A 24,093-nucleotide genomic window follows, 5' to 3' on the forward strand; every position below is an offset into this window, starting at 1 on the left:
GGCCCGAGGGTAAAGCACAGCTACTCCCTGCCTGGGATACTCACTCCTTAAAACTTGCTCTACTTACTCCAACACATTCGCAGCTTGCTACAGAATAGCAGCCTGTGACTAACAAATCTTTAGGCAATCAATATCAATATAGATATTTAATATCATTCAATGTCGAACCAGAAATCAAGGCAATTACTTGAATTGATGGTAATATAGAGATAAAAGAGGATGCTGCAGTGTTAATCCATTTGTTTATTAATTTAAAACATTGCTGATTTCTCAGCTGCACAAAAATGAAATCATTCACATAACACAAAACGCTGCCTATATCTTCTTAACATTGAACATTTCGGAACAGAAACCTTTATTTTTATTCAAAATCTATGCACAAAATTCCTGATTATATTCTGATATTTAATAGATACTTTGGTAATTCACCCACAAGAGATATGCGATGGGAATTATGGCATTGTGTTTTTATATATTATGTAAGTCATTATGGCGAAGTAAAGTGATTGTTGCTTGCTTGCCAATTCGACATGCCGAATCCAGCTTTTTTTTGTCTTTTCTGACCTTTAACAACAGCAAAAACGCTACACAGATTCAACAGTTCTTGGTCACATTTAATTCTTTTGTCTGCTTTGAATGGCGGAACTGGTGAGCTACAAAACTGTTGCTGGTGAGCGGGACAATAAGGATGAGTTCAGACCCGAAACACTCTTCAAATTGCTGCCAACTGTCATGAAAGCACAAATTAAAACGCCAGAGAGAAAACACAATAGACTTGGCATTTGCAAGCACCAGCTACACAGCTATGGCGCTACATAAATGGGACCGAGGAATGTGTGAATCTGTTGCAGAAACATTGACTTTGAAACATTTGTTTGTATTTGAGTGATATTTAATATTGTCAAACGGGGCTGGGTCTTGCTGGGTGATAATATCCCAACTGAAATTGGCTGCAAAACTAAAATGAAATGTGCAATGTCCAAAACTACTGCTAGGCATAACGAGCTTGTTTCAACAGTCGGAAGCAAAGTGAAAATGGCATTTCGTTGCTGCTTTGTCTTATTTCCTTTCACTGAGTCTTTGAAACAACTCTGGAATGGCAGCACTCCAAAACACAGAACAAAGACCTAACCTCAACTATAACATAGCATATTTAAAAAAAAAAAAAAATTTTCTTTTCTTTTCTTTTCTTTTTTTGTTTGTTTGTTTGTTTGGGTTTTTTTGTTTTGTTACAATAGCTAACATCAGCCTAACGCATCTTGGCACATAAGCCTTCATCAGAGCAGCCAACCAGACGAAGGTTATATGAGGAGGCACACCTGCTATATGTTTTTCACTGCTTGCTCTCATTCTCATCAAGTGTAGTGTAGTCACAGGGCTGACAAGCTGCAGCCTGCAGCATATTTTAAAAAAGGTACTGGTGAACAGTGTGCATCTATTTAATAAGCGTAATTTAGATCATGTATGTTAAAGAAAACCACTATCAGCCAAATAAGCCTCCTAAATGTATGCAAATGTATGTCTGTTTACATTTGAAATGAAATTCAATCAAATCTACAACCCTGAACATTTTTTACAGCAAAACAAAAGCAACGCTGCCACAGCTGGAAATGTTAACTTTATGTTATCTCAATAACTTAAATGTCAAAAGGAAACCAACCACTGGCTTTTCATCCTGTACATTGTAAGTACACATGATCTACTTAATTTGCAAAAGAAAAGCTTTAATTCTTATTGATTTTTTTTCCCCAAACCTTCATTTTACACAAAAGAGACCCAACGAATTACCTATTAAAGTACCAACAAATTAATATAGATTGTCCAGCTATTTTCATACTTCCGCTTTAGTTAAATAGCTTCAGTAAAACAATCACTCTACGTAGCAAACAAGAACGAGTTGTCCTCCGTGTTGTATACTTTAAAGAATCATAAAAGCAAACATTATTGTAATGAGCAAATGCATAATTTCCAGTAAAAGTTAATGGGCCAAATGTATGGCGTAATGTGCAACGCAGAGGCCATAAAACATCTCTAATCAGAAGTGCATTCAGAAAAGTATTGAAAATCAGTGCATTCAGTCTGCCAGATTTTAAAAGACATAGCGTTTGACGGCTCGTCTCCATGTATGCCCTACTTCTAGAGGAGCAGCCATCTTCGATTATGTGGATAGATGCATAGTAATGACATGGTAGCAGTCACTTCAAAGCTCATCCCCATTTCTTTTTTTTTTTTTGCCACAGGCCAACTCTTCGGCAGCTCTCGGCTTAGGGATGACTCGTAGATATCATCATGACCAAACCTTGAATTGTTAAGACCCTCGACCCATAAACAGATGTAATCATGACACGTACCTCCAAAATCAGGCCTTAAACGGATGTCATATCCCTTCAGCAACTTGTCCACGGTGGTCTTGGCCACAGACATGCCGGCGCTTCCAATGGAGGAGCTGGAGGGGAGGTGAAAATCCAAGAGGCATTTTTAAGCAGCAAAAGCAGAAGTGTCCAATACTTTTATCACAAACATTACGCATCTCTGCAGCACACCTACTGAGTGATAGTAGCCTGAAAACTGTGCTGCACATACTCTATATTCCTTTTCAAATGTCACATTTGAAAAGGAAGCCCTGATAAGGTGTTAGCAAAAGGGCAGAAGGGGACTTTGGATGTTAAACAACACCTCGCTTACAAATAATCCCATCCACGCGTGCATCCCACGTCCTTCAAAGTAAACATTATTTCACTACCAGACTCCAGATTTAATCAAAACGCAAAGAAAATAGCACTGCAAAGAATTAAATCCATGCAGATGCTTTTTTATTTTCTGTGTTACTCTGAGGTGCACCTGATAAAATGTTAAAACAATCCCATGTTTGTATCATAACTGGAAATGCTTGAAAAACGTGCTTTGCATTGTGCATTATCCCCCTCTGCCCCACCTACAGCATATTCATCAAATCGGTTGAGGGGGTGCAATGATGGTGCACCTGTCAAACGTTTTATATTGATGCCAGTCCTTCAGAAACAATGGTGTTAAGTGTAACAACGTCACAGTTTATTTGACTCGCCATCAGCTAAAAGCCCAGCGTGATTCAGTGGCGTGTGTTTTAATAAGAACGAGGTTATAGCAAAAAGCCTCCCATTGTGCCATCAGAAGCACGGGCCTCATCAGTCTGAGCCCGGAGACAGACCACCTCTCCCTGGAGGAACTGCATAGTCCACTCTAGTCTGAGTGGCATCTATAACATTGGTGCCATGACCTGCATCACCTAGCAGAGAGCAGCTCTCCAGCTGAGGTTCCCTATTACAAGGAAGGGGCTGAATGAGTGTAGAGGGAGGGTGTGCATGCATGCGTGTGTGAGGGGGGTAAATTGCTCCCTTGGTATGGCAGGAGCACTACTGCCCACGGCTCAGTCAGGGAATCACTGTTCAATTAGCTCATAGGCAGTGCAGCTGTTCATCAAGCTGGGCAGTTGCAGGGCCGGAGGGTTTGACACCTGACAGCATCATGAGGGAATCTGCAAAAATCAAACCCTTTCATTTGCTTGGGTCAGACTATTGTAATGGAATCAGATGTCAAAAGGTGCAGCCCAGTGTTCTCAGTGAGCATTTCACTCTCATAAGGGAAGCTGCAGGTTGCTGCAGACCATGAAAAAGGAGTAGGCCACAAGGGATGAAAGCTACATCAGTTCCTCTAAGATCAAAACAACTACGGAACTGATCAGGAGACTGACACTGAGACGTTATCCATGAAGTCTTGTGCAGTAATTTGGCAATGGTGTAAACATTTAAAAGCCATGGCACATGAATTAAAAAAAAAAAATACGTTGCAACGTTAAAGGGCTACCCTGTCATCTATGTGGAGAGCAGCAGAGGATGACAACCCGCCAGGATTCCTTCTCAAAATCAGATTGAAACACGTATATAAATATACAAAAAGGAGCAAGTGGGCGACAGCAGTATGAATACGAACATTAGTTGGCGTTGAAAATTAAAAGGGTTTTGCTTGCTGGATACAGTGCTGTAGTTCACAGCTGCGGACAGCTGCTTAGAACAGCGTAATCAATCGATGATCGGCTGATTGATTGTATCGCTTAATCATCGCTCAAGCCTACAGTGCCTACTCAGGGCTGTCATTTTACACAGTCTCCCCAGACAACACACACACACGTATATCCCCATTTTGATATCGGGAGTAGGTTACGTTTCACAATGGGCTTCTGGTTGTGCACGCGCATGTTTTTACGCTCGCGCGCGCCAAAGCGCCGTCTAATAGGGCATATATCGGCAGCAATGCCCCTAATAAGTAGGCCTGGGTACCCCGTTAATGCGATTTGCCACATCTGAGCCTTTTATTGACCGGTAATCACGTCTACGGGTGTGACAGTTCGTAATTTCTTTTCTTCTTTTTCTTCCAAGCGACATTTTCTTACCTTTGAACAAAGCATACGAAGGACAAAGCCGCCAGAGCAGAGAAAATTCCACATAATTTATCTTCTTGGCGACCCAACATCTCCACAAATCCTTCTATATAGTTCCTATAATCCAACCGGTCCAGTGGTCCTCCCGAAAATGCAGAAAGTAAAAATCGGCAATAAAAAAATAATTGCCTTTTAAAAATGCCGAATAAACTAGCCTACATCTATGCATGCGATGTCTTCATTAAAATATGCTTTAGGGATGGGGGTAAAAAGAAAAAGAAAAGAAAGAAAAAATCTGGTAATTGGCCCCCGCTGCTTCTTCCCCGGCTATGGAAATCCGTGCAGGTCACAGAGCCCCTCGACCAACACCAGAAGATCAGACATCTTGCTCAAAAAACGGCATACCTAATACTTTTAAAAAGTGATGACAAGTGTTCTTCCCCCTTAAAAACAAACAAACCAAACAAACACGGGCATGAGTGACTGAGCAGCAGCCTCTTGACGATCAAATTGGTGGATGAAATTTCCCAGTCCAAATCTGCAGATGAGGCATGGTTCCAGCGATGCTCTGGCGCCAGACTATTCCACAACGTGGTGTTGTTAAAAGATATTTGTTTGAGCTTGGAAACGCGCGTCGTCTGGAGGGGAGCGGTGGGTTTGTATTACAAAAAAAAGAAAGAAAAGAAAAGAAAAAAATTAAATCTTCATTCCCCCGCTTCTTTTCTTTTTTTTGTCTTCCCCCTCTGTTGTTGCTGCTGCTGATGATGATGATGTAGATCAGCGCAAAGTCACTGAGGGGAAAATGCACATTGAAAAAGCACTGGGTAATATCTGATGCAGACGTCAGAGCAGGCTATATCACTCCTCTGGTGGAGAAAAAAATTAGATGCCGAGAAATATGGATGGCCCCCCCGATACGCCAAATGCAATGTGTCACAACGTCGGATTAGCCTACATGTTAAAGACGCAAACCTATTCGAAAAGTCCACTTGCCTCTGCTGCCCGGCGTTAAATGGCGCTTGAATACGTTATTAGGGTCCGGTGGTCTTCTCCTGGAAACACCGAACCAATGACCAAAGAGATATGATGAGGGAATCTCGTCTCCTGTGTTTTCTTTCTGTTTTTTTCTTTTCTTTTCTTTTTGGATCTCTGCTTTTAAAATAAAATAAAATATCCTACTAAGGGGTGAGGAGGGAGGGGGACACCTAAGGTGAATTCCTTAGCGACAGGCTGTTCATGCGCTGAATTGTCTCTCTGAAGCCCATTAGGATGCTGGAAGTGTGTGCCGGTGCGTTTCCGTGCGTTTCTTCCACTTTGCCACATTTCTGAAACACGCGCACTTACGCATGAAGGCGCTCACCCACACACAAGTCATGCATGCGGGCACACTCGCGAGCGCACCCACGGCATGGAAACACGCACGTCGAATTTATTTATTTATTTCATTCCTCTTCAGCATGTTTTCCCCCCCGTATTAGTAACATAAACACTGGGAAATTGGCAACACGCGCACACCACAATCGGAGAATCACACGAGCTTGTGTTTTATACAGAGGAAGAGGTATTCTTCAGGGATCTCTGTGCTGTCCAGTTGCTAGGCAACCCAGCCAGCACTGATGCAGTTGTGGTGATTCGAAGGCTATGCGCAAAGGCTCGTTTAAAGGAGCAGACCCGGCTCTGTCGCCGTTGTGGTGTCAGTGGGACAAAAGCAAACAGCGACTGATGAAGCTGACCACCGAGGCATTTGTGTTACATTAAATACATGCAAGAACGAAATGTGGTGTGACTCGGGGTTTCGCACTGTATACTTTAACCGCCTCATCATCGTCATTGTCATGGCCACAAGCACTGTCACGAATAACCAGGCAACCAGTCTCTAGTTTCTTCCTTTCTTGCTTTTTTTCTCCTTTTAATGTCTTTTTCAGCACACTCAAAGCATTTGTTGCTGCTTCTGCCTCAACTCTGCTGTCCTCCATTCTAAGGAAATTTCACTTTGTCCCTCCCCCACAGGTGATGTCACAGCACTGAGCCAAAAGGGTAAGGAAGTGGCAGAGAAGGAAAATAGTTATCCCGTTTAATCTCCTATTTTAACCGATGCTTAAATGTACACAATAAAGCATGCCACTGCTGTATTTTGGCTTTAGCTTCGGAAGAGACCATTGAGCGGCCTGTCTCTGACCATCATAACCATCATCGCTATTGCATCGCTATTTATATACTGAGTAACACCAGATGCATTCAATTATATAATAAATATTCTAAAAAAGACTTTGGTAAGATCATGACTGACTGTGACCTGAAACCCAAGGGCTTGGCAATTACGACTGGCTCTCACACACACTCATACTTGTTGCATCACAGGAGCTGATAGTCAGACAAGCTTGAAAGTGTGATTGCTCCAAATCTGGTGTAAAGCATCTGATTCAGCAAACTGAGTGTTAGTTTGTTCATGATGTTGGAAACACTTGGCAGCTGAACACTAGTTTTGTTTTGTTTTTCTGCAGAATATTTCTCCTGTCATAAACCTGGATACTTGAGAAGTGATTTTGAATGGCCCTAAAAACTCATATTAACAATAATTGGACATTGTTTCTCAGGATCATTTAATGATCATGTCTGTTATTTTTTTCTTTATCAAAAGAAATGAAAGTATAACAGTGATACAATTAGAGTCACTAGTTTCCTCATTATTAGTTTACGAGTACAAGATGATTGTAGATGTTCTAATTAATGATTAATGCCTAGCTATAGCTTAAGGTTGATTTTCAACTGTACATAAAAGAAGCAAATCCTCCATTGGGAAAGTGAATCCTGTAATGTGCATTTTTGCGATGGCCAGCAGGGGGCTACTCCTCTGTTTGTGCAACTGAAGTGCCTCAATAAACACTCTCCTCATGTGTTAGTTGTCTCAGTATGTCGTTTTATAGTATATTTAATAGAATATAAAGTTCATTATTTTGAATGTGGTCCTATTTGGACTCAAAGTGATGACAAAACAGGGAATGGTTTCGAGTGAGGCTAACTTGTGATTAATTAGCGAACATTTTTAGTTGGGTCCATCTCTCACATGTGATATCTGGTTTCAAAAGAAGCGAGACGTTCAACGCTAAAATGTTCAAGTTTTTTCTTTGAAGACAAACTAGCTCAATGTATTCTCATTTTTAATTGGTCTGCTCATGTCTACGTGCCAAGGCAACAGGAATTGTAGGTTTGATAAGTGCTACTTGTCCACATGTGTTTGATTTGAAGGCAGTTCAGCTCTCATAGGATACGTTTTTGAGCCACAGTGGAGCAGTGGCAGTATATAATGGAGCGTAATATGGAGTTGAAACCTGTCTGACAGCAAGCTAGATGAATACTTCCAGTGTCTGGGCATGCACAGTCTGCTCTACATTATAGACAGTTTTTCTCTCCCATCCACAGCATTCCCTGATTAATGCGATTAACTCTCATTGGCATCTATGACAAGGAGACCCAAGTCCCTGAGATGTGCATGTTCCATGCACTTTTTTTTTTTTGCGCCATTCATATGTTGCATAACACGTGTGAGTTACTGGGTCACCCTTGCTCCTCAGATATAAATAGTATCACATGGTTAATGCATTGGTGCCTTCCAGTCACTCGCTTTTCCTCTTGCTGTTCATAGGCATCAGTCAAACGCCCCAATCGACTCTTAGTAACACATGATGCTGTATGTTTAACTCAAGTGTTTAGACAACATGCTTTATCCTTTCTTCATACAACTTCACCATCAGTCTGGGACATGAGTGGATAGGTGTGTTTTCAATGGTGGTGGGGGGGAGGGAACTTAATGAGAGTTCATTTAACATTAATTTGTTGTGGGATTTTTTACACTCCCTCTGATTAGAGAACACAATCAAGGCTTCTCGCGAAGGGGTTTAATTTACAGCAATGAAGTCCTTAACTGTGAGGTGAAACAAAAGCTTTAGCTCATGTTTGTTCATTCTCACTGTAAGAGGGATCCCTGTGACTAGTTTAAGGACAGAAGCTTGATGACCTGAAGAGGCTGAATATTTGGAAAGATAGCAATGTTGGTCTGAAACTGGAAACCAGGCTTTACAATATTCTCATAAATACGTGTCAAAAGTATTTGCTCATATGCCTTCAAATTCAAATTCTTAGCATTTACTATGATGTTGACCCACCCTTTGCAGCTCTTCAGCTCTCCTGGGAAAGCTTTCTACAAGGTTTGGGAGTGTGTTTCTGGGAATTTTTGACCATTCTTCTAGACGCACATTTGTGAGGTCAGACATTGATGTTGGATGAGAAGGCCAGGCTCGCAGTCTCTGTTCTAATTCATCCCAAAGGTCTTCTATCTGTTTGAGGTCAGGACTCTGTGCATGCCCAGCCCCTGAAATACAAACCACACCATAATCCACCATCCACAAACTTTACTCCTGGCACAGTCAGACAAGTATCATTTCCCTGGCAACCATCAGACCTAGACTTGTCCATTGGATTGCCACACAGAGAAGCGTGATTCGTCACTCCAGAAAACTCGTCTCCACCGCTCTAGAGTCCAGTGGCGGAGTGCTTTACAACACCATTGTGCTTGGTGATATTGGGCTTGAATGGAGCTCCTTGGTCATTGAAATCCATTCCAATGAAGCTCACTGTTTTTGAGCTAATCTGAAGGCCAAATGAAATGTGGAGGTGTGCACCAATTCACTTTGCAGAAAGCTGCTAACCTCTACACACTATGCACCTCAGCATCCACTGACCTTGCTCTGTGAGTTTACATGATGAATCTCTTCATGGCTTAGCTGTTCCCAGTTGCTTCCACTTTGTTAAGTGGCATCCTATCACTTATTGATTGATATCCAAGATGGCGCCGCGTATGGATGCCCTGGTGCTTCAGTGCTTCTGTTTTGTTTTTGTGCATAACTTCTGTGTCTGGGCACTCCTCTGGATATTCTTACACCAGAGAAGAGCTTCTTAACTACAGGACTACAACACCTGTGGATTTACTTCCAATATTTGTCGCATCTGCGGCAGATTTACTGCAGACTCTGATCAGGAAAGTGAGACGCCGAAAGAGAGGTAAGCGAGCCGGCGCACTCGTGCGTCTGAGGAGACGTGGACTGCGAACTGCTCTTTCTGGGATCTTCCTTTCCAATGTTCGCTCACTCAGGAATAAAATAGATGAGCTGGCCCTGATGAGAAGCATGAACAGAGACTTTGCCTCCTCCTGTGTCTTATGTTTTACGGAGTCGTGGCTCTGTGAGGACATCCCGGACAGCGCGCTCAAGCTGGAGGGCTTTCATCTGCTGCGCGCGGACCGGCAGGCCTCTCTCTCTGGTAAGACCAAAGGTGGAGGTGTCTGCTTCTACATTAATAGTGGCTGGTGCACAGATGTAACAGTGATTGCTCAGCACTGCTCTTCCTCTCTGGAATACCTTTTTATTCACTGCAAACCGTTTTATTCTCCGCGGGAGTTTGCTTCATTCATCCTGGCCGCTGTTTACATCCCGCCAGATGCGGATGCGCAGGCAGCTCAGTGCGCACTCGCGGAGCAGATACTGCACATGGAGCGGACATTCCCGGACTCTCTCATCATTGCTCTTGGGGACTTTAACAAAGCCAATCTGAGCCATGAGCTTCCCAAATACAAGCAGTATATTAAATGCCCGACCAGAGAGGAGACCACTAGACATTAGACCACTGTTACAGCACGATCAGCGGGGCCTATCGTGCGGTGCCCCGCGCTTCACTCGGACTTTCTGACCACGTCATGATCCACCTAATCCCCGCGTACAGACAGAGGCTGAAGCTCTCCAAACCTGTCGTGAGGACCAAAAAACTGTGGAGCAACGAGGCTGTGGAGGAGCTTCGCACGTGTTTGGAGTCTACAGACTGGGACACAATGAAGGCTGCTTCTAACAGCTTGGACGAGTTTACGGACACTGTCACCTCCTATATCCACTTCTGTGAGGACAGCATTGTGCCATCACGCACCAGGGTGAGTTATAACAATGACAAACCCTGGTTTACTCCTAAACTCAAAAAGCTGTGGCTGGAAAAGAGAAAGGCGTTCAGAAGCGGAGACAGGGACTGCTACAGAGAGGCCAAGTACAGGTTCACTAAAGAAGTGGACGTTGCTAAACATCAGCACTCTGAGAAGATGCAGCAGCAGATCTCAGAGAATGACTCGACTTTTACTGCCGTTTTGACGAGTCATCAGGCAGCCTTCACACCTCCAACAGCCCCAACAATAGAGACACTTTGGACACTCATTCCCCCACCTCTCCCCCCTCCATAGAGCCATCACCACCTTCAAACACTTCACCTACAACACCCCCTCCTCACCCCACACAAAAGAGGATTTCATACCACCTCCTCCCACCACAACTCTTCATATTCGTGAAGCAGGTGTGAGGAAGCAGTTTAAGAGTCTGAATGCTCGGAAAGCTCCTGGCCCAGACGGTGTGTCTCCTGCCACCCTCAGACACTGTGCAAACGAGCTGGCCCCAGTGTTTTCTGGCATTTTCAACTCCTCACTGCAGGCATGTCATGTGCCTGCCTGCTTCAAGTCCTCTACCATAATCCCTGTCCCCAAGAAACCTAGGATCACTGGACTAAATGACTACAGACCCGTGGCTCTGACATCTGTGGTCATGAAGTCATTTGAGCGCCTAGTTCTCTCCCATCTCAAGACCCTCACGGCCCCCCTCCTGGACCCCCTGCAGTTTGCATATAGAGCCAACAGGTCTGTAGACGACGCCATCAACATGGCCCTACACTTCATCCTGCAGCATCTGGACTCCCCAGGAACCTACGCCAGGATCCTGTTTGTGGACTTCAGCTCTGCCTTCAATACCATCCTTCCAGACCATCTCCGAGGCAAGCTTTCCCAGATGAATGTGCCTGATCCCATCTGCCGGTGGATCACTGACTTCCTGACGGACAGGAAGCAGCATGTGAGGCTGGGAAAGAATGTCTCGGACTCCCGGACCATCAGCACCGGCTCCCCTCAGGGCTGTGTTCTTTCTCCTCTGCTCTTCTCCCTGTACACCAACTGCTGCACCTCCACCCACCAGTCTGTCAAGCTAATAAAGTTCGCAGATGACACCACTGTCATTGGGCTCATCTCTGACGGGGATGAGTCTGCCTACAGGAGGGAGGTTGAACGTCTGGTGTCTTGGTGCAGCCACAACAACCTGGTGCTGAATGCCCAGAAGACAGTGGAGATTATTGTGGACTTCAGGAAGCACACAGCCCCACTCCCCCCCCATCATCCTGACTGACACCCCCATCACCTCTGTGGACTCATTCCGCTTCCTGGGTACCACCATCACCCAGGACCTGAAGTGGGAGCCCACCATCACCTCCGTCATCAAGAAAGCCCAGCAGAGGATGTCCTTCCTGAGGCAGCTGAAGAAATTCAACCTGCCAACACGGACGATGATGCAATTCTACACTGCAATCATCGAGTCCATCCTCACCTCCTCCATCACCGTGTGGTACGCTGGAGCCACTATCAGGGACAAACAGAGACTGCAGCGTGTTGTGCGCTCTGCTGAGAAGGTGATTGGCTGCAGACTCCCATCTCTGCAGGACCTGTACACCTCCAGGACTCTGCGGCGTGCAGCCCGGATCTCAGCTGACCCTTCTCACCCTGGACACAGTCTGTTTGACCTGCTCCCCTCAGGCAGGAGGCTCCGGTCCATTCGCACCAGAACCTCTCGCCACAAGAACAGTTTCTTCCCCTCTGCTGTGGGACACATGAACAATAACCGTATGACTGTCCCCGCCACTAACACATGACCCTACGCTGTGTCACTGCATCATTTCATGTCTGGCACTGATCACCACCTGCACTCATGTATATATCTTTCTACGTAGCACTCATAATTCTTATTCTCATGTATATCTCATGCACATATCTTTCTTTCTACATAGCACTTTAATTCTTATTGTCTGCACTGAAGCACCGCAGCAATTTCCTAATGTTGTAAACCTCAACATCTGGCAATAAACCCATTCTGATTCTGATTCTGATTCTGAAGTCTTTTGAGCGCCTGGTTCTCTCCTATCTCAAGACCCTCACGGCCCCCCTCCTGGACCCCCTGCAGTTTGCATACAGAGCCAACAGGTCTGTAGATGACGCCATCAACATGGCCCTACACTTCATCCTGCAGCATCTGGACTCCCCAGGAACCTACGCCAGGATCCTGTTTGTGGACTTCAGCTCTGCCTTCAATACCATCCTTCCAGACCATCTCCGAGGCAAGCTTTCCCAGATGAATGTGCCTGATCCCATCTGCCGGTGGATCACTGACATCCTGACGGACAGGAAACAGCATGTGAGGCTGGGAAAGAATGTCTCGGATTCCCGAACCATCAGCACCGGCTCCCCTCAGGGCTGTGTTCTTTCTCCCCTGCTCTTCTCCCTGTATACTAACTGCTGCACCTCCACCCACCAGTCTGTCAAGCTAATCAAGTTTGCAGATGACACCACCGTTATTGGACTCATCTCGGACAGGGATGAGTCTGCCTACAGGAGGGAGGTTGAACGTCTGGTGTCTTGGTGCAGCCACAACAACCTGGTGCTGAATGCCCAGAAGACAGTGGAGATTATTGTGGACTTCAGGAAGCACACAGCCCCACTCCCCCCCATCATCCTGACTGACACCCCCATCACCTCTGTGGACTCATTCCGCTTCCTGGGTACCACCATCACCCAGGACCTGAAGTGGGAGCCCACCATCACCTCCGTCATTAAGAAAGCCCAGCAGAGGATGTACTTCCTGAGGCAGCTGAAGAAATTCAACCTGCCAACACGGACGATGATGCAATTCTACACTGCAATCATCGAGTCCATCCTCACCTCCTCCATCACCGTGTGGTACGCTGGAGCCACTATCAGGGACAAACAGAGACTGCAGCGTGTTGTGCGCTCTGCTGAGAAGGTGATTGGCTGCAGACTCCCATCTCTGCAGGACCTGTACACCTCCAGGACACTGGGGCGTGCAGCTCGGATCTCAGCTGACCCTTCTCACCCTGGGCACAGTCTGTTTGACCTGCTCCCCTCAGGCAGGAGGCTCCGGTCCATTCGCACCAGAACCTCTCGCCATAAGAACAGTTTCTTCCCCTCTGCTGTTGAACACATGAACAATAACCGTATGACTGTTCCCACCACTAACACATGACCCTACGCTGTGTTCACTGCATCATTTCATGTTTGGCACCGATCACCACCTGCACTCATGTATATATCTATCTATCTACTTAGCACTTTTAATTCTTATTCTCATTTTTATTTTCATGTCTATTTAAGCTTAATTTATAACAGTATTTATAACAGTATGTTTGCACTGAAGCACCGCAGCAATTTCCTAATGTTGTAAACCCGCTCAACATTTGGCAATAAAACCCTTTCTGATTCTGATTCTGATTCTGATCATGGTACCACTGTGGAATTCACTGAGCTCCTGAGAGGGATCCATTCTTTCACAAATGTTTTTAGAAGCAGTCTGCATGGCTACGTTCTTGATTTTATACACTTGGGGCCATGGAAGTGATTGGAACACCTGAATACTTTTGAATAATTTTGCCAATATAGTGCATTTATATATATGAGTGATGGGATCAAGATGAGTGCAAATAGACACACAAGTCTGACAGCAGCATTCAAAGATCCACAGGTGATTTCAGGTCTTCAAACACAAGCAGATACACACAAGCCAAACTGAGCTTTGCTGCCCTCCTGACTCATGACCTAATTAAGAATGACTTGGACAACCCTCCAAAAGGCCCCTAGAGTCAGAGCAGAGCTGAAGCATTTAGCCCATGCAAAAGCACAGCGCCAGGTGCAGCAGAGCATTTTGTTTTGGCACTGGATGTATGCACTGCATGACTTTTCTATGATTTTTCCTCTGTTCGCCATAATAAACTATGATTACACTCATAGGTCAAAGCGGCACTGCGGGAGCTCACCACCTCGCGCTCGCTGCAAACCTCTGAGAGAACCAAGGTTTAACATCAGTGTGCATCACGCCGCTCATTGACCGCAGCGATGAGATCGGAGGCTTTGAAAGCACACGGCACACGACTCTGAAGCACTACCTTGAAGCAGGCTACCAGGCAATTGTTGCTATGCTACCACAGAAAGCCCAATCAAAGTGCAGTGTGTTGCTCATTGAGGCTGAACTGCACCGCAGTGTTCCAAATACTTGTGAGGAGCGCTGTTTACACTCAAACCGTGGATTGCACACAAGAAAGAAAGAAATGCGCGTTAATGCTTCCGTTCTGTCTGCCTTGGGTTACTGCAGGGGAGAAAGGGAAAAAAATACATGTAAACAAGTCAGACAGATGCATCACATGAATAATCCACCTCTGCTCAGATAAAGTATGAACTGCAGGATGCTAAGTGGAAATCCTGCTCATGATTCGTGACCTCAGACTGGCGTGAATGACATCTGTTGGTGATTATTAAACACGCTCATCAAAACCGAACACACTGGGTGTTCCACACACGGCTCGATTTGTTTATTTCTGATGTTTGGTGAGCTCACAGCAGCATATTCCAACATAACTGGAAATTAACAGATATGTTCTGATTGGCCATAAAAACAAGAGAGCCTGAAGGAAATTAGCTAAAATGTAGTATCTATCTTCTTCTTCTTTTTTTTAAGATAAAAAATGATGACATGTGGCGCTTGTCCTCGGGGAGGGGGTGGGGGAGTTGAATAATTAATGAGATTAAGCAAAGGTTACATGTATCATCATAATTGTAAAATAATCCCCCTCACCCACCCACCCCGTGTGTTTCTGTGCAGCTTCGTGTGGCACAGTCCGCAGGAGGCCGGCAGCTTTAACACACTCTTACCTGTTCATTCTTTGAAGTGACAAAACTAAAGGCTCGCAACCCCTGCAGGCGGCACACAACTAACTGACCTGAAACGCTCATTTGTCCTCCACACACCAGATGAGTGCACATCTCAAGCAGTCACATGGCACGCCAGCTCCAAAATTAGCATGGGCGAGGCGCAACACTTGATGCTAAATAGCTATTGATGGAGGAGAAGCACTAATAGGAATCTGTAATTCTGTCCCTTACCTCACCCGTGTCCCTCTGCAGCCCTCAGTGCACTATTTCACTTTATAGCACTTTTTTTTTTTGGGGGGGGGGGGGGGGGGGCATATTTAAGCAGACCTTTGTGGCCTTTTATTGATACAATCACAATGAATAATTAAGTGTTTGTAAAGGTCTGGCATCAGGTTAGTCTTCTTCAATGGTTTATCAATATCAAAGTAGCATGTCTGTAATGCCAACAACACCCAGGGAGGTCTTTAGCAGGCTCAGTCTTTGTCTTAGCGTTAGAGTAAGCGGATGTAACAGTTTCTAAGGACATGCTGTTGGCATGCACGTGCCATATATATATTTCTCCTTCCAGACTTCAGCATGCCACTGATTTATCTTTTATCAAACGCAGCCTTACTATGTTTCTCTGAGGATTGGCTTCAAGCCGCAAAGGGTTATTCTGCTATCCATCTGGCAAAGGGTAGCTCATGTGATGCCCTTATTTGCATTCAAAGTGTCATCACTTCAGTTTTCCTTACGTCCAAATGTCAGAGCCTGTTGCAATACAGCCTTTGGTGTCTGGATAACACGGAAACAATGGATGTCAATACTAAAGCAGACATGGATTCTCCACTATATACTAAAAAAAAATGCGTTGCACTTCATAAATAGTAGGTTTTGTCAAAAATAGCACTGTAGCATCCCCCCCCCCCCCCCACACCCCCCATCTGCGTTCTACGTGGGATTTCTACATGGAACTCCTGCGAGAAAGGGTTAATGAATTCCTCACACAGATAGATATTGCCATGGAAACAGCTGCGTGACTGCTTGCAGCTTGTATACACACAGGAGGGGAAAAAAAACAATGGTGCCAAAGGTATTTTGAAATTCAGCGAGCAGAGGCTTTCCAGTGCACACAACTGCATTTTAAGATTTTTGAATTTTGATTTTTTTTTTTTTTTTTTAACAAGCAACTGTGAGTGAGGAGTAGCCACCTTGTAACCTCCACCCCTGCTTCCTCCCTCCATCTCCTGCTCTCCGTCTTCCAAATTCAAAGAAATGTGATTGACACTGGAGATGCATTTGCAGCGGCCGCGGAGCTGATGCATTCAACAACGACAACAAAAAACACACGCGTGAGGTCTGGATATTGTAGATGGGAAATAATACTGTGCCATGTCATTTTGCTTGCAATAACAAAGTAAATGCATGCAGAGCAGACACTCAAACACACACATATGCACACACACACTAATACAATTCCAGCAGAAAATAATTAATTTACAATATGAAATAGACCTTAAACAATGTGCCTCGCAGCTGAGCTGAAAAAGAAGGAATGGATTGAAAATCAATCAAAGCCACCTGCGCGCACACACAGACGCACGCACACACACTGCATTTGTACACGCAATAATTATTTGTCCCTTAAGATTATACAGTCCTGCTCATGTTTTTGAAAATGGGCAGCACGGCACGTCGTGTGCTGGTGGGAAAACCTAATCCATCTCGGCACAAAAACATGCTCTTTTAGTGCCATTAGCCATCCTCCCAATACTGAGTCAATAGTCTCCGTCCAAATGGACTTTTATGCTTGAGTCTGCAAATATGACTCTATAGGTCGGCTTCTGCAGGCATTCACCACTGGCACTCAGTTGCCAGAGCAAAATAACTGTGTTTAGATTCATAAATATTTTCAGACGCATTGAAAAAGCTTTTAAGTCCATAGAGAGGAGTTAGCATAGTGATGTGAGGTGCTGTAGGTGCAGGCAGCACAGAGCGGTGTGTCGGTACACAAGCAAACAAAGAGATAGAAAATATAAACAGGGACAAGTAGTGACACTAAAGGAGGATAAGCCTGCTTTGCAACTTGCTGCTTCTTGTCCGTTTTGGACCCGGTCCTTGTGCACTTTGGAGTCTCCCTGGAACCAAAGGACATTCCATCAGCATGCGTCTCACGGGTCCCATTACACGGGACGTGTGTAGCATGCTCCATTTATTTATGTGCTTTTTTTTAGAAACACACTCAACTTTCTTCATGCTTTGCAACCACATAACTCACCAGGGCTATAAGAAAAGTCGTGCTGTTGGATACTGCGAATTTTGGTATCGATCCCAGGGCCAGTACTGCCGATACCAATATTGATACCGATACTTATACTAACCTATAAAGCAGCTTTTGTAGTGGAAAGTGGTGTGTCATGATTTATTGAGATGAATCATCATTAATTTGCAAATTCTAAACACATTTTCATGAGCACTAAATGCCCGTTATTTTTACTTTCCACAGTAATTAGTTCATACAACAAAACACACCTCTCAGCTTTTTACATATTTTGAAACTGGGTTTTTTTGACGAACTGAAGCGTAAATGCGCCTGTTCCTAAACCTCTGTTGTTTAAAGTCAACACAAAAAGGTTCAGACGTTTTTCATAGTACATGTGTGAGGTATATATATTTTTTATTTCCAAGGAAAAAAAGTCAGAGGAATACATACTGAACATAGAGAATAGAAACAAAGTATCGATGCTAACACGCTACTATCGATCTGTTACCAACTATTAATATTTGGATTGATCTGCCCACCTCTAAAGACAATGAGAGTAGAAACCACTTGTGTTAAAATGAATTCAGTCAGCCACAGCTTACATCACACCTTTATGTTCATTTAACCAAAAATGAGTCATTTGCAGAAGTCAACACAACCTCAGCTGTAGTTATTCAGTAAATGTCACAGGTTGGGGATCACACGGGACCAGACCAGTGCAAGTTTTTTGCTTTTTTTAAAACCACATTCATCCAGGTTAATTAAAAAGTGATGGACTTCAGCTACCTCTCCATCTCGTCACACAGCAGCATGAACTGTGGTCAAGCATAATTACACAGCTGTAAGGAGATCATAATTGGATAATATTTTTTAGTAATTCCTTTTGGGATCTGATCCTCCCATGGGAATTTTTAATTGATGAGATAGCTCACAGCTGCCAGAAGTTACAAGATTAGGTGACTATCATAGCTTATCACACAGACACGGAGAAGCAGGCTAAGTCATAAAGCAAATTAGTCAGAGGCTCGGTGACTTTGTCGGGCAGGTATGTGAAGAGATATTGTCTTTTTTGCTAAATGAGCTGTGAATGGACGTTATCATTTTTTTATAGCTTGACATGGCATGGCAGCCCTACATAAAGACATTTAAAGTACATTTTTAGGTCTTTTCAGTCAATAAATCAAATATAATCTTATTTAATCTTTTCTTTTCATAAGAAAGAGAAATTAGTAAAAAAAAAAAAAAAAAAAAGGATCTGTAGCACAGGAAGAGCAATGAGGATATAAACACAAAGGGGTTTAGGCAGTACAAAAGGAAATAACTGTTTCCCAGATGTTTGTTTTTTTAAAGAAATAGACTTATTTATTTTCTTGCTTAGTGAGTTCAGTAAGAAGACTGATGCAAGAGTCAAGTCTGTACAGCAGATATTAAGATACAGTGAGACGCTGATTAGCTGATCTTAGGATCTCCACTGGAGATAAGAAAGCAGTCAGTTGGATTTGTGTGTAGGTAACAAATTTGCCGGCAGCGTCTGCAGCGCTAATTAGCTAACATGTAGGCACTTCTTATCCCAAACAAAAAAAGAAAACATTAAAATGAACTGCTTTTACATGACATCATACACAAAGGCTACTATGGGATGTCACTGCCTCGGACAAAGACATAGTCTGACACATACAACACATAAAACGTAGAGCCTTAGTCACACAGGGCCAGAGATCAGTCACAAGGAAACAAAAACTGCATTCCCAGACCAATTGGTGAGTGACTGCTGGTTGTCCCTTGGTGAAATCATTCACAAAGCGTGTGTCACACCAAAAATCTCCTTGTAATTGCGTTGGTAACCAGCAGATTGCAGCGCTCGTCGATTCCTAGCATGGAAAATGCTGACTTGTTAGGAACAGCTTACCAGCTACTAGCTGACTCATAGTGAAAGTGTGAAAAGTTTATTGTTCCCATTTTTAATCTGAAGATGAATAGTTCAGTTTGAAGTTTCAGTGCTAACTGGCAAGTTAGTGAGTTTTTGGCAAAAGGTCACCATCTTCAATAAAAACTATGAGTGACTGAGGAAATCTGCTTTCGGCCAAAGCAATGACAAGGAGGTTTTTGGCACAGCACCTCCTTTGTGAATGATTTTCTTGGAAATCAAGCAAAGTTGGTTGCGAGTTGGTTGCCAATCAGTCTAGGCCTGTGTGATGGAGGCCCAAGACGTCAAACAATTCTTTAAGAGAAAGCGAAGGTTCTTAGAGTGCACATTAGTTATTTGAAGCTTGTTTGCAGAACTTTGTAGAAAAGAACTTGACAGATTTTCATGGAGTTTATTGGAGAGGTGGTGCATAGTCAAAGAAAACACCCTTCCTTTACAATTTGAGCTATACAACAATTTTCTAAAGTAATGCACAGTTGAATCAGTTTCTAAGCTGTAGATTTTAGACAAAGTTTAAAAAGATGAAAATGAAAAATGAAGTGAGGGCTATGCCATGGTGATGTACTAAACTTGTTCCATTGTTATAGTTTTATGGCATTTCACCATTAGAGGTACAGCAAGTAAAGATTATCCTTATTGAATCATCCTAATAGCTTTGGAAATATTGTAGTACTTTGTATAGTTTTATTTTAATATAAATAATCTATCAGTGAGTCAATGTGTTTCCCAAGTCATCGTTCATCAGAGTTACAATGATAAATTTAGTGATCCTAAAGATATAGATAAAATCTTCACTTAATATTCACCCTTGAAACAGTTGCTATTATTAAGAATTTAGAGCCTTTAACTGTAGCCTCAAACTACAAAGAATGAAAAAATAAAAATCATAGTTTTTTGCAACTTGTTGTGATGTATCTCAGCACTTTTCAGCTGGCAGGTGGTTCTCACAAATGCTGTCAAGTCACAAGTCTCCATCATCCATCCACACCTCCAGAATCATGACTAAGACCAGTTGTAACTGACATAAAGTGATATTTCAAGAATTCCTAATTATTTCCAAGACACTTTTGTCAACTGGGAGTGGGGTTGTTAAAGAAAAGTATAGGGTAATGATAAGTAACATAAACTCAAAGGTAAATCACAAGGAGCATTTTTTGGTATGAGAACAAAATGTCTTGTGATGGGAGTAGGTCTTATGGCTCTGTCCTCCAGCTTGTAGCAGGTGAAGCTGGAGGTAAGGAGAAGCGAGGGAATGTCTTGAGGTTCCACTGAACAGAGAGGAAATCTGTATCTGTTAAGCTGCGTTGATTCATTGGAATTGATTGATCAACCCACCCCAGATATATTGTTGTCATTTTGTATGCCGGGGCAGTAAAATCTCACTTATTACCCCGTTACAGTAATGTGCAGCCGTTATTTATTGCATGCATTATTTAGTCTGCTTCACTTTTGAATCACTTCCTGTTGTATATGCCGAACTTTAACCTGCATTTCAACCACAATCCTTTCACAATACATACCTGTCCATTGGGCACACAATTATTATTCAGGGTACTTTTCAAATAAAATGTGTTCCAAAATTTAAAAAGAAGAAAAAAAATGCTAAATAAAATAGCTGTGTCCAGGTTGAGGACCGCTGGGTACAGGTCCGTGAGCCATTTGGTACCGAGCTGCAAGAGTGAATTTGTGTTTATTATTACATTTACAGAATACCATAGTTTTTGTCTTGGTCGTATCATTTTATTTTGTTGTATTTATCCACGACACCTTAAAGGCCGGTCCGTGAAAATATTGTCTGACATTAAACCGGTCCGTGGCACAAAAAAGGTTGGGGACCGCTGCTATAAAGGACAAGTACAAAAATCCATGCGTGTCAACTTCATATTTTAATTATTTAATATTTTCATTTAAAACCAGAAAGAAAGAAAAAAACAGGGCAGCTTACATGGATGAAACATTGTCTTAAATCTTTACTGACAATCTAATTACCTCGCATCAGTCAGTCAGTGCCAGCCTGTGGAAATGTTATATCAGGCTCACCGTGTAATCTGACTAATTCCACTCTTGTTGTACATTACAAGCCATTTTGCAACCCACCTCTACCCTTTCATGTGCTATCTGACTTCGTTTTGCATTTGTTGTCACTGACTTATTCCCGGAATATTAATGAATGACTATAAAAACAATAAAATTAACCAGTTTATCATAACGTATGGTGAAGTTCTATTAGGGGTCAAAAGCCAGAAAGTTTTGGAATCATTAAACTATTGCACCCTGGTAACTCTTTTTCCATTGCGCCTTTAGTGGCATCACATTATTTAATGAAAAGTGAGATGGTTGTGTTATTTTATGCTGTATAATCCAAAGCACATGCCATGGTTCGGGGCACGTCTTCAGACACAGCTGCTTGCTGACCTTCAAACTCTTGCCTAAACCCAAACAGCTATTCACAGCTAATCTGTCAACATGCGCATTTCTGTCAACATGTCCACTTCTGTTGACACACCTACCAGTTTCTGTCAGAATCTCCACATTTCAGAGCTTCACAAAGCTGTTACTATCCACTGAAGGAAACACGGATAAACACCGCTCTGAGCAGGGCTGGACTGGGACAGAAAAATTGCCCCTAACATGCATACACATTTCATTTTGTTTGATTATAGATAGTGAAACAGGATTTAATCAAGTTGATAGAGTTGTTGTTGTGCTATTTCTTACTTGCACTGCAGTATGTGACAATAATTAAAAGCTACACTTTAACTATTAATAGTGGTTCATGGTCAAAGTAGCCATTCATTTGACCTAAATCTTTGAATCTCTCCCTTCCTAATTATGTCCCTCCATCTATTTTCTTACATTAACTTCATCTTCCTCTGTTTCTTCCTCACTTCTCCACAGCTGGTGCTAGCAACAGCAGTAGCCTCCTGTGACTGTGAGGGCTGGGTACTAGTTGTTGCTGGTACTTGTTGATTTGACACATTTTGCTGCATCTATTTTTAGTTTCTTGTAATTTTTTGTCTTTGTTTTTTCAGCTCCACCTTTTCGCCACTTCTGGCCCACGAAACTTTTTCTATAAGCTGCGTGAGCTCACATTGAAGGTAGGGGAGGGCCGGTCGCATTCAGAGATTTGATTGGGAAACCCTGTATCAGTAATGAAAATGAGTCAAAATGAGTCATTCTAACCGGCCCATCGGCCCAAAAGTACATTGGCCCACCGTGAAAATGCTCGGTATGCCAGATTATCGGTCCAGCCCTGGCTCTGAGGTTCCTTTCCAAAGAAAGGAATCTGTATTTAAAACAAAGGTACACCATATATTTTCAGTCCCCTTTTCACTAACACTGCCAGAACCTAAAACATCACTGGCCACTTAAAAATGTAATTTTTATTCTATTACTTCAGCTCTTTTAAAAGGCTTCATCCTTGCCAGGGTGATCATAGCCAAAGCTATTGGCCGCATGTCAGCCTAAAGAACAACCTCTGTCCTCTCATGCTTCTTTGGCAAGGCTGGTTGCATCATTGGTGCACATTTCCCTTCTCAGTTACAATTATTCCCATTGCCCTGCCTTCGCCAGCAAGCTAAACCCATTCTTGGGTACTCCCAAGAATGCAGTTAAGCTATCCTTGGCTAAAATCTTGAGACTGGGTTTTTCTCACAGAAATCATGGAAGGCAATCCAAAGCCAACCATTTGGTTGCACAAAAAAGCCATGAATCTGTAAAGTCCTTTGTAACTCCTCAGAAATGTTGACACCACACTAAAACATACAGTATATACTACATGAATATTTTATATTGCTCATCTAAACATCATTTAGTCTTGTACTTTTTACATATTCTTTAAGGATATTCAGTATATTAGAATGAATCATGTTGAAATGATAGAAACTGTGGTTTTCTCCTGAAGCTCTGTCTCCTGGAAAGGCATTTTGAAGGGAAAACAATTGTTCTGCCTTTTATTTTGTCTTCCACTTTGGAAACCTTTCTGTGGGCCTGAAGTTCTACACTCTGTATACCAGTGAGAGAGTGTAGACCACGTGAGACGCTGTAGTTAGCACTGCATGGACCATGGCCTTTCTCTCATTTTGTGAAATTGATTGATATTATACTAAAACTGGAGCCTGTTAAGATCCCATGTGATAGAAACATTACTTCTCACACTCAACAGAAAGTCACTTGCTTCTTACGAGGATGGACCTACATTTTTCACTGGTTACCCACACGGACACTGGTCGACTGGAAATAATAGCTTGACCATAGTTATGTGATCTTGGTTTGGATTGGATTGAGTTATACTGAAATGCTGTTCTGTGCAGTGGTGCTGTGCAATACTGCAAATTTCAGTATTGATTTGATATCAAGTAAGTACAGGGCCAGTACTGAACTTATAAAGGCAGCATATGGAGTACTCAAAGCACTCTATAAATAAAGGGATTAAACGGCGGTATTTTCCTGTTTCATATGTTCGGCTATGCCCTCTCTACTTTTGGTTTCCACGCCCCAAACAAAACACGCATTAAGAGGCTCTGATGCCTGTGTCTCAATCTCGCGGCCCATGTCACCTCTACTTGTGGCCCGCATAATGACTTGAAGAAATATTTAAAAAAATTATTCACAAAAATGATTTAATACGAAGGCAATAGGCAGAGTGTTACAGGCAT

General features: G+C 43.0%; 1 protein-coding gene across 1 annotated transcript in view; it reads right to left on the minus strand.

Annotated features, from left to right (window-relative positions):
• gabrb4 (gamma-aminobutyric acid type A receptor subunit beta4) overlaps positions 1-5,131 on the minus strand; it is a 51,932-nt gene extending 46,801 nt beyond the window's left edge. The window contains exons 1-2 of the mRNA XM_026181779.2: positions 4,430-5,131; positions 2,352-2,446 (exon numbers count right to left, since the gene is read on the minus strand). Of these exons, the coding sequence (XP_026037564.1) occupies positions 2,352-2,446; positions 4,430-4,509 (175 nt within the window). The 5' untranslated portion in view covers positions 4,510-5,131. The remainder of the gene's footprint in view (positions 1-2,351; positions 2,447-4,429) is intronic.
• Positions 5,132-24,093: the final 18,962 nt, after the last annotated feature.

Source organism: Astatotilapia calliptera, chromosome 10 (genome assembly GCF_964374335.1).
Source record: "Astatotilapia calliptera chromosome 10, fAstCal68.1, whole genome shotgun sequence".
In the NCBI taxonomy this organism is placed as follows: Eukaryota; Metazoa; Chordata; class Actinopteri; order Cichliformes; family Cichlidae; genus Astatotilapia; species Astatotilapia calliptera.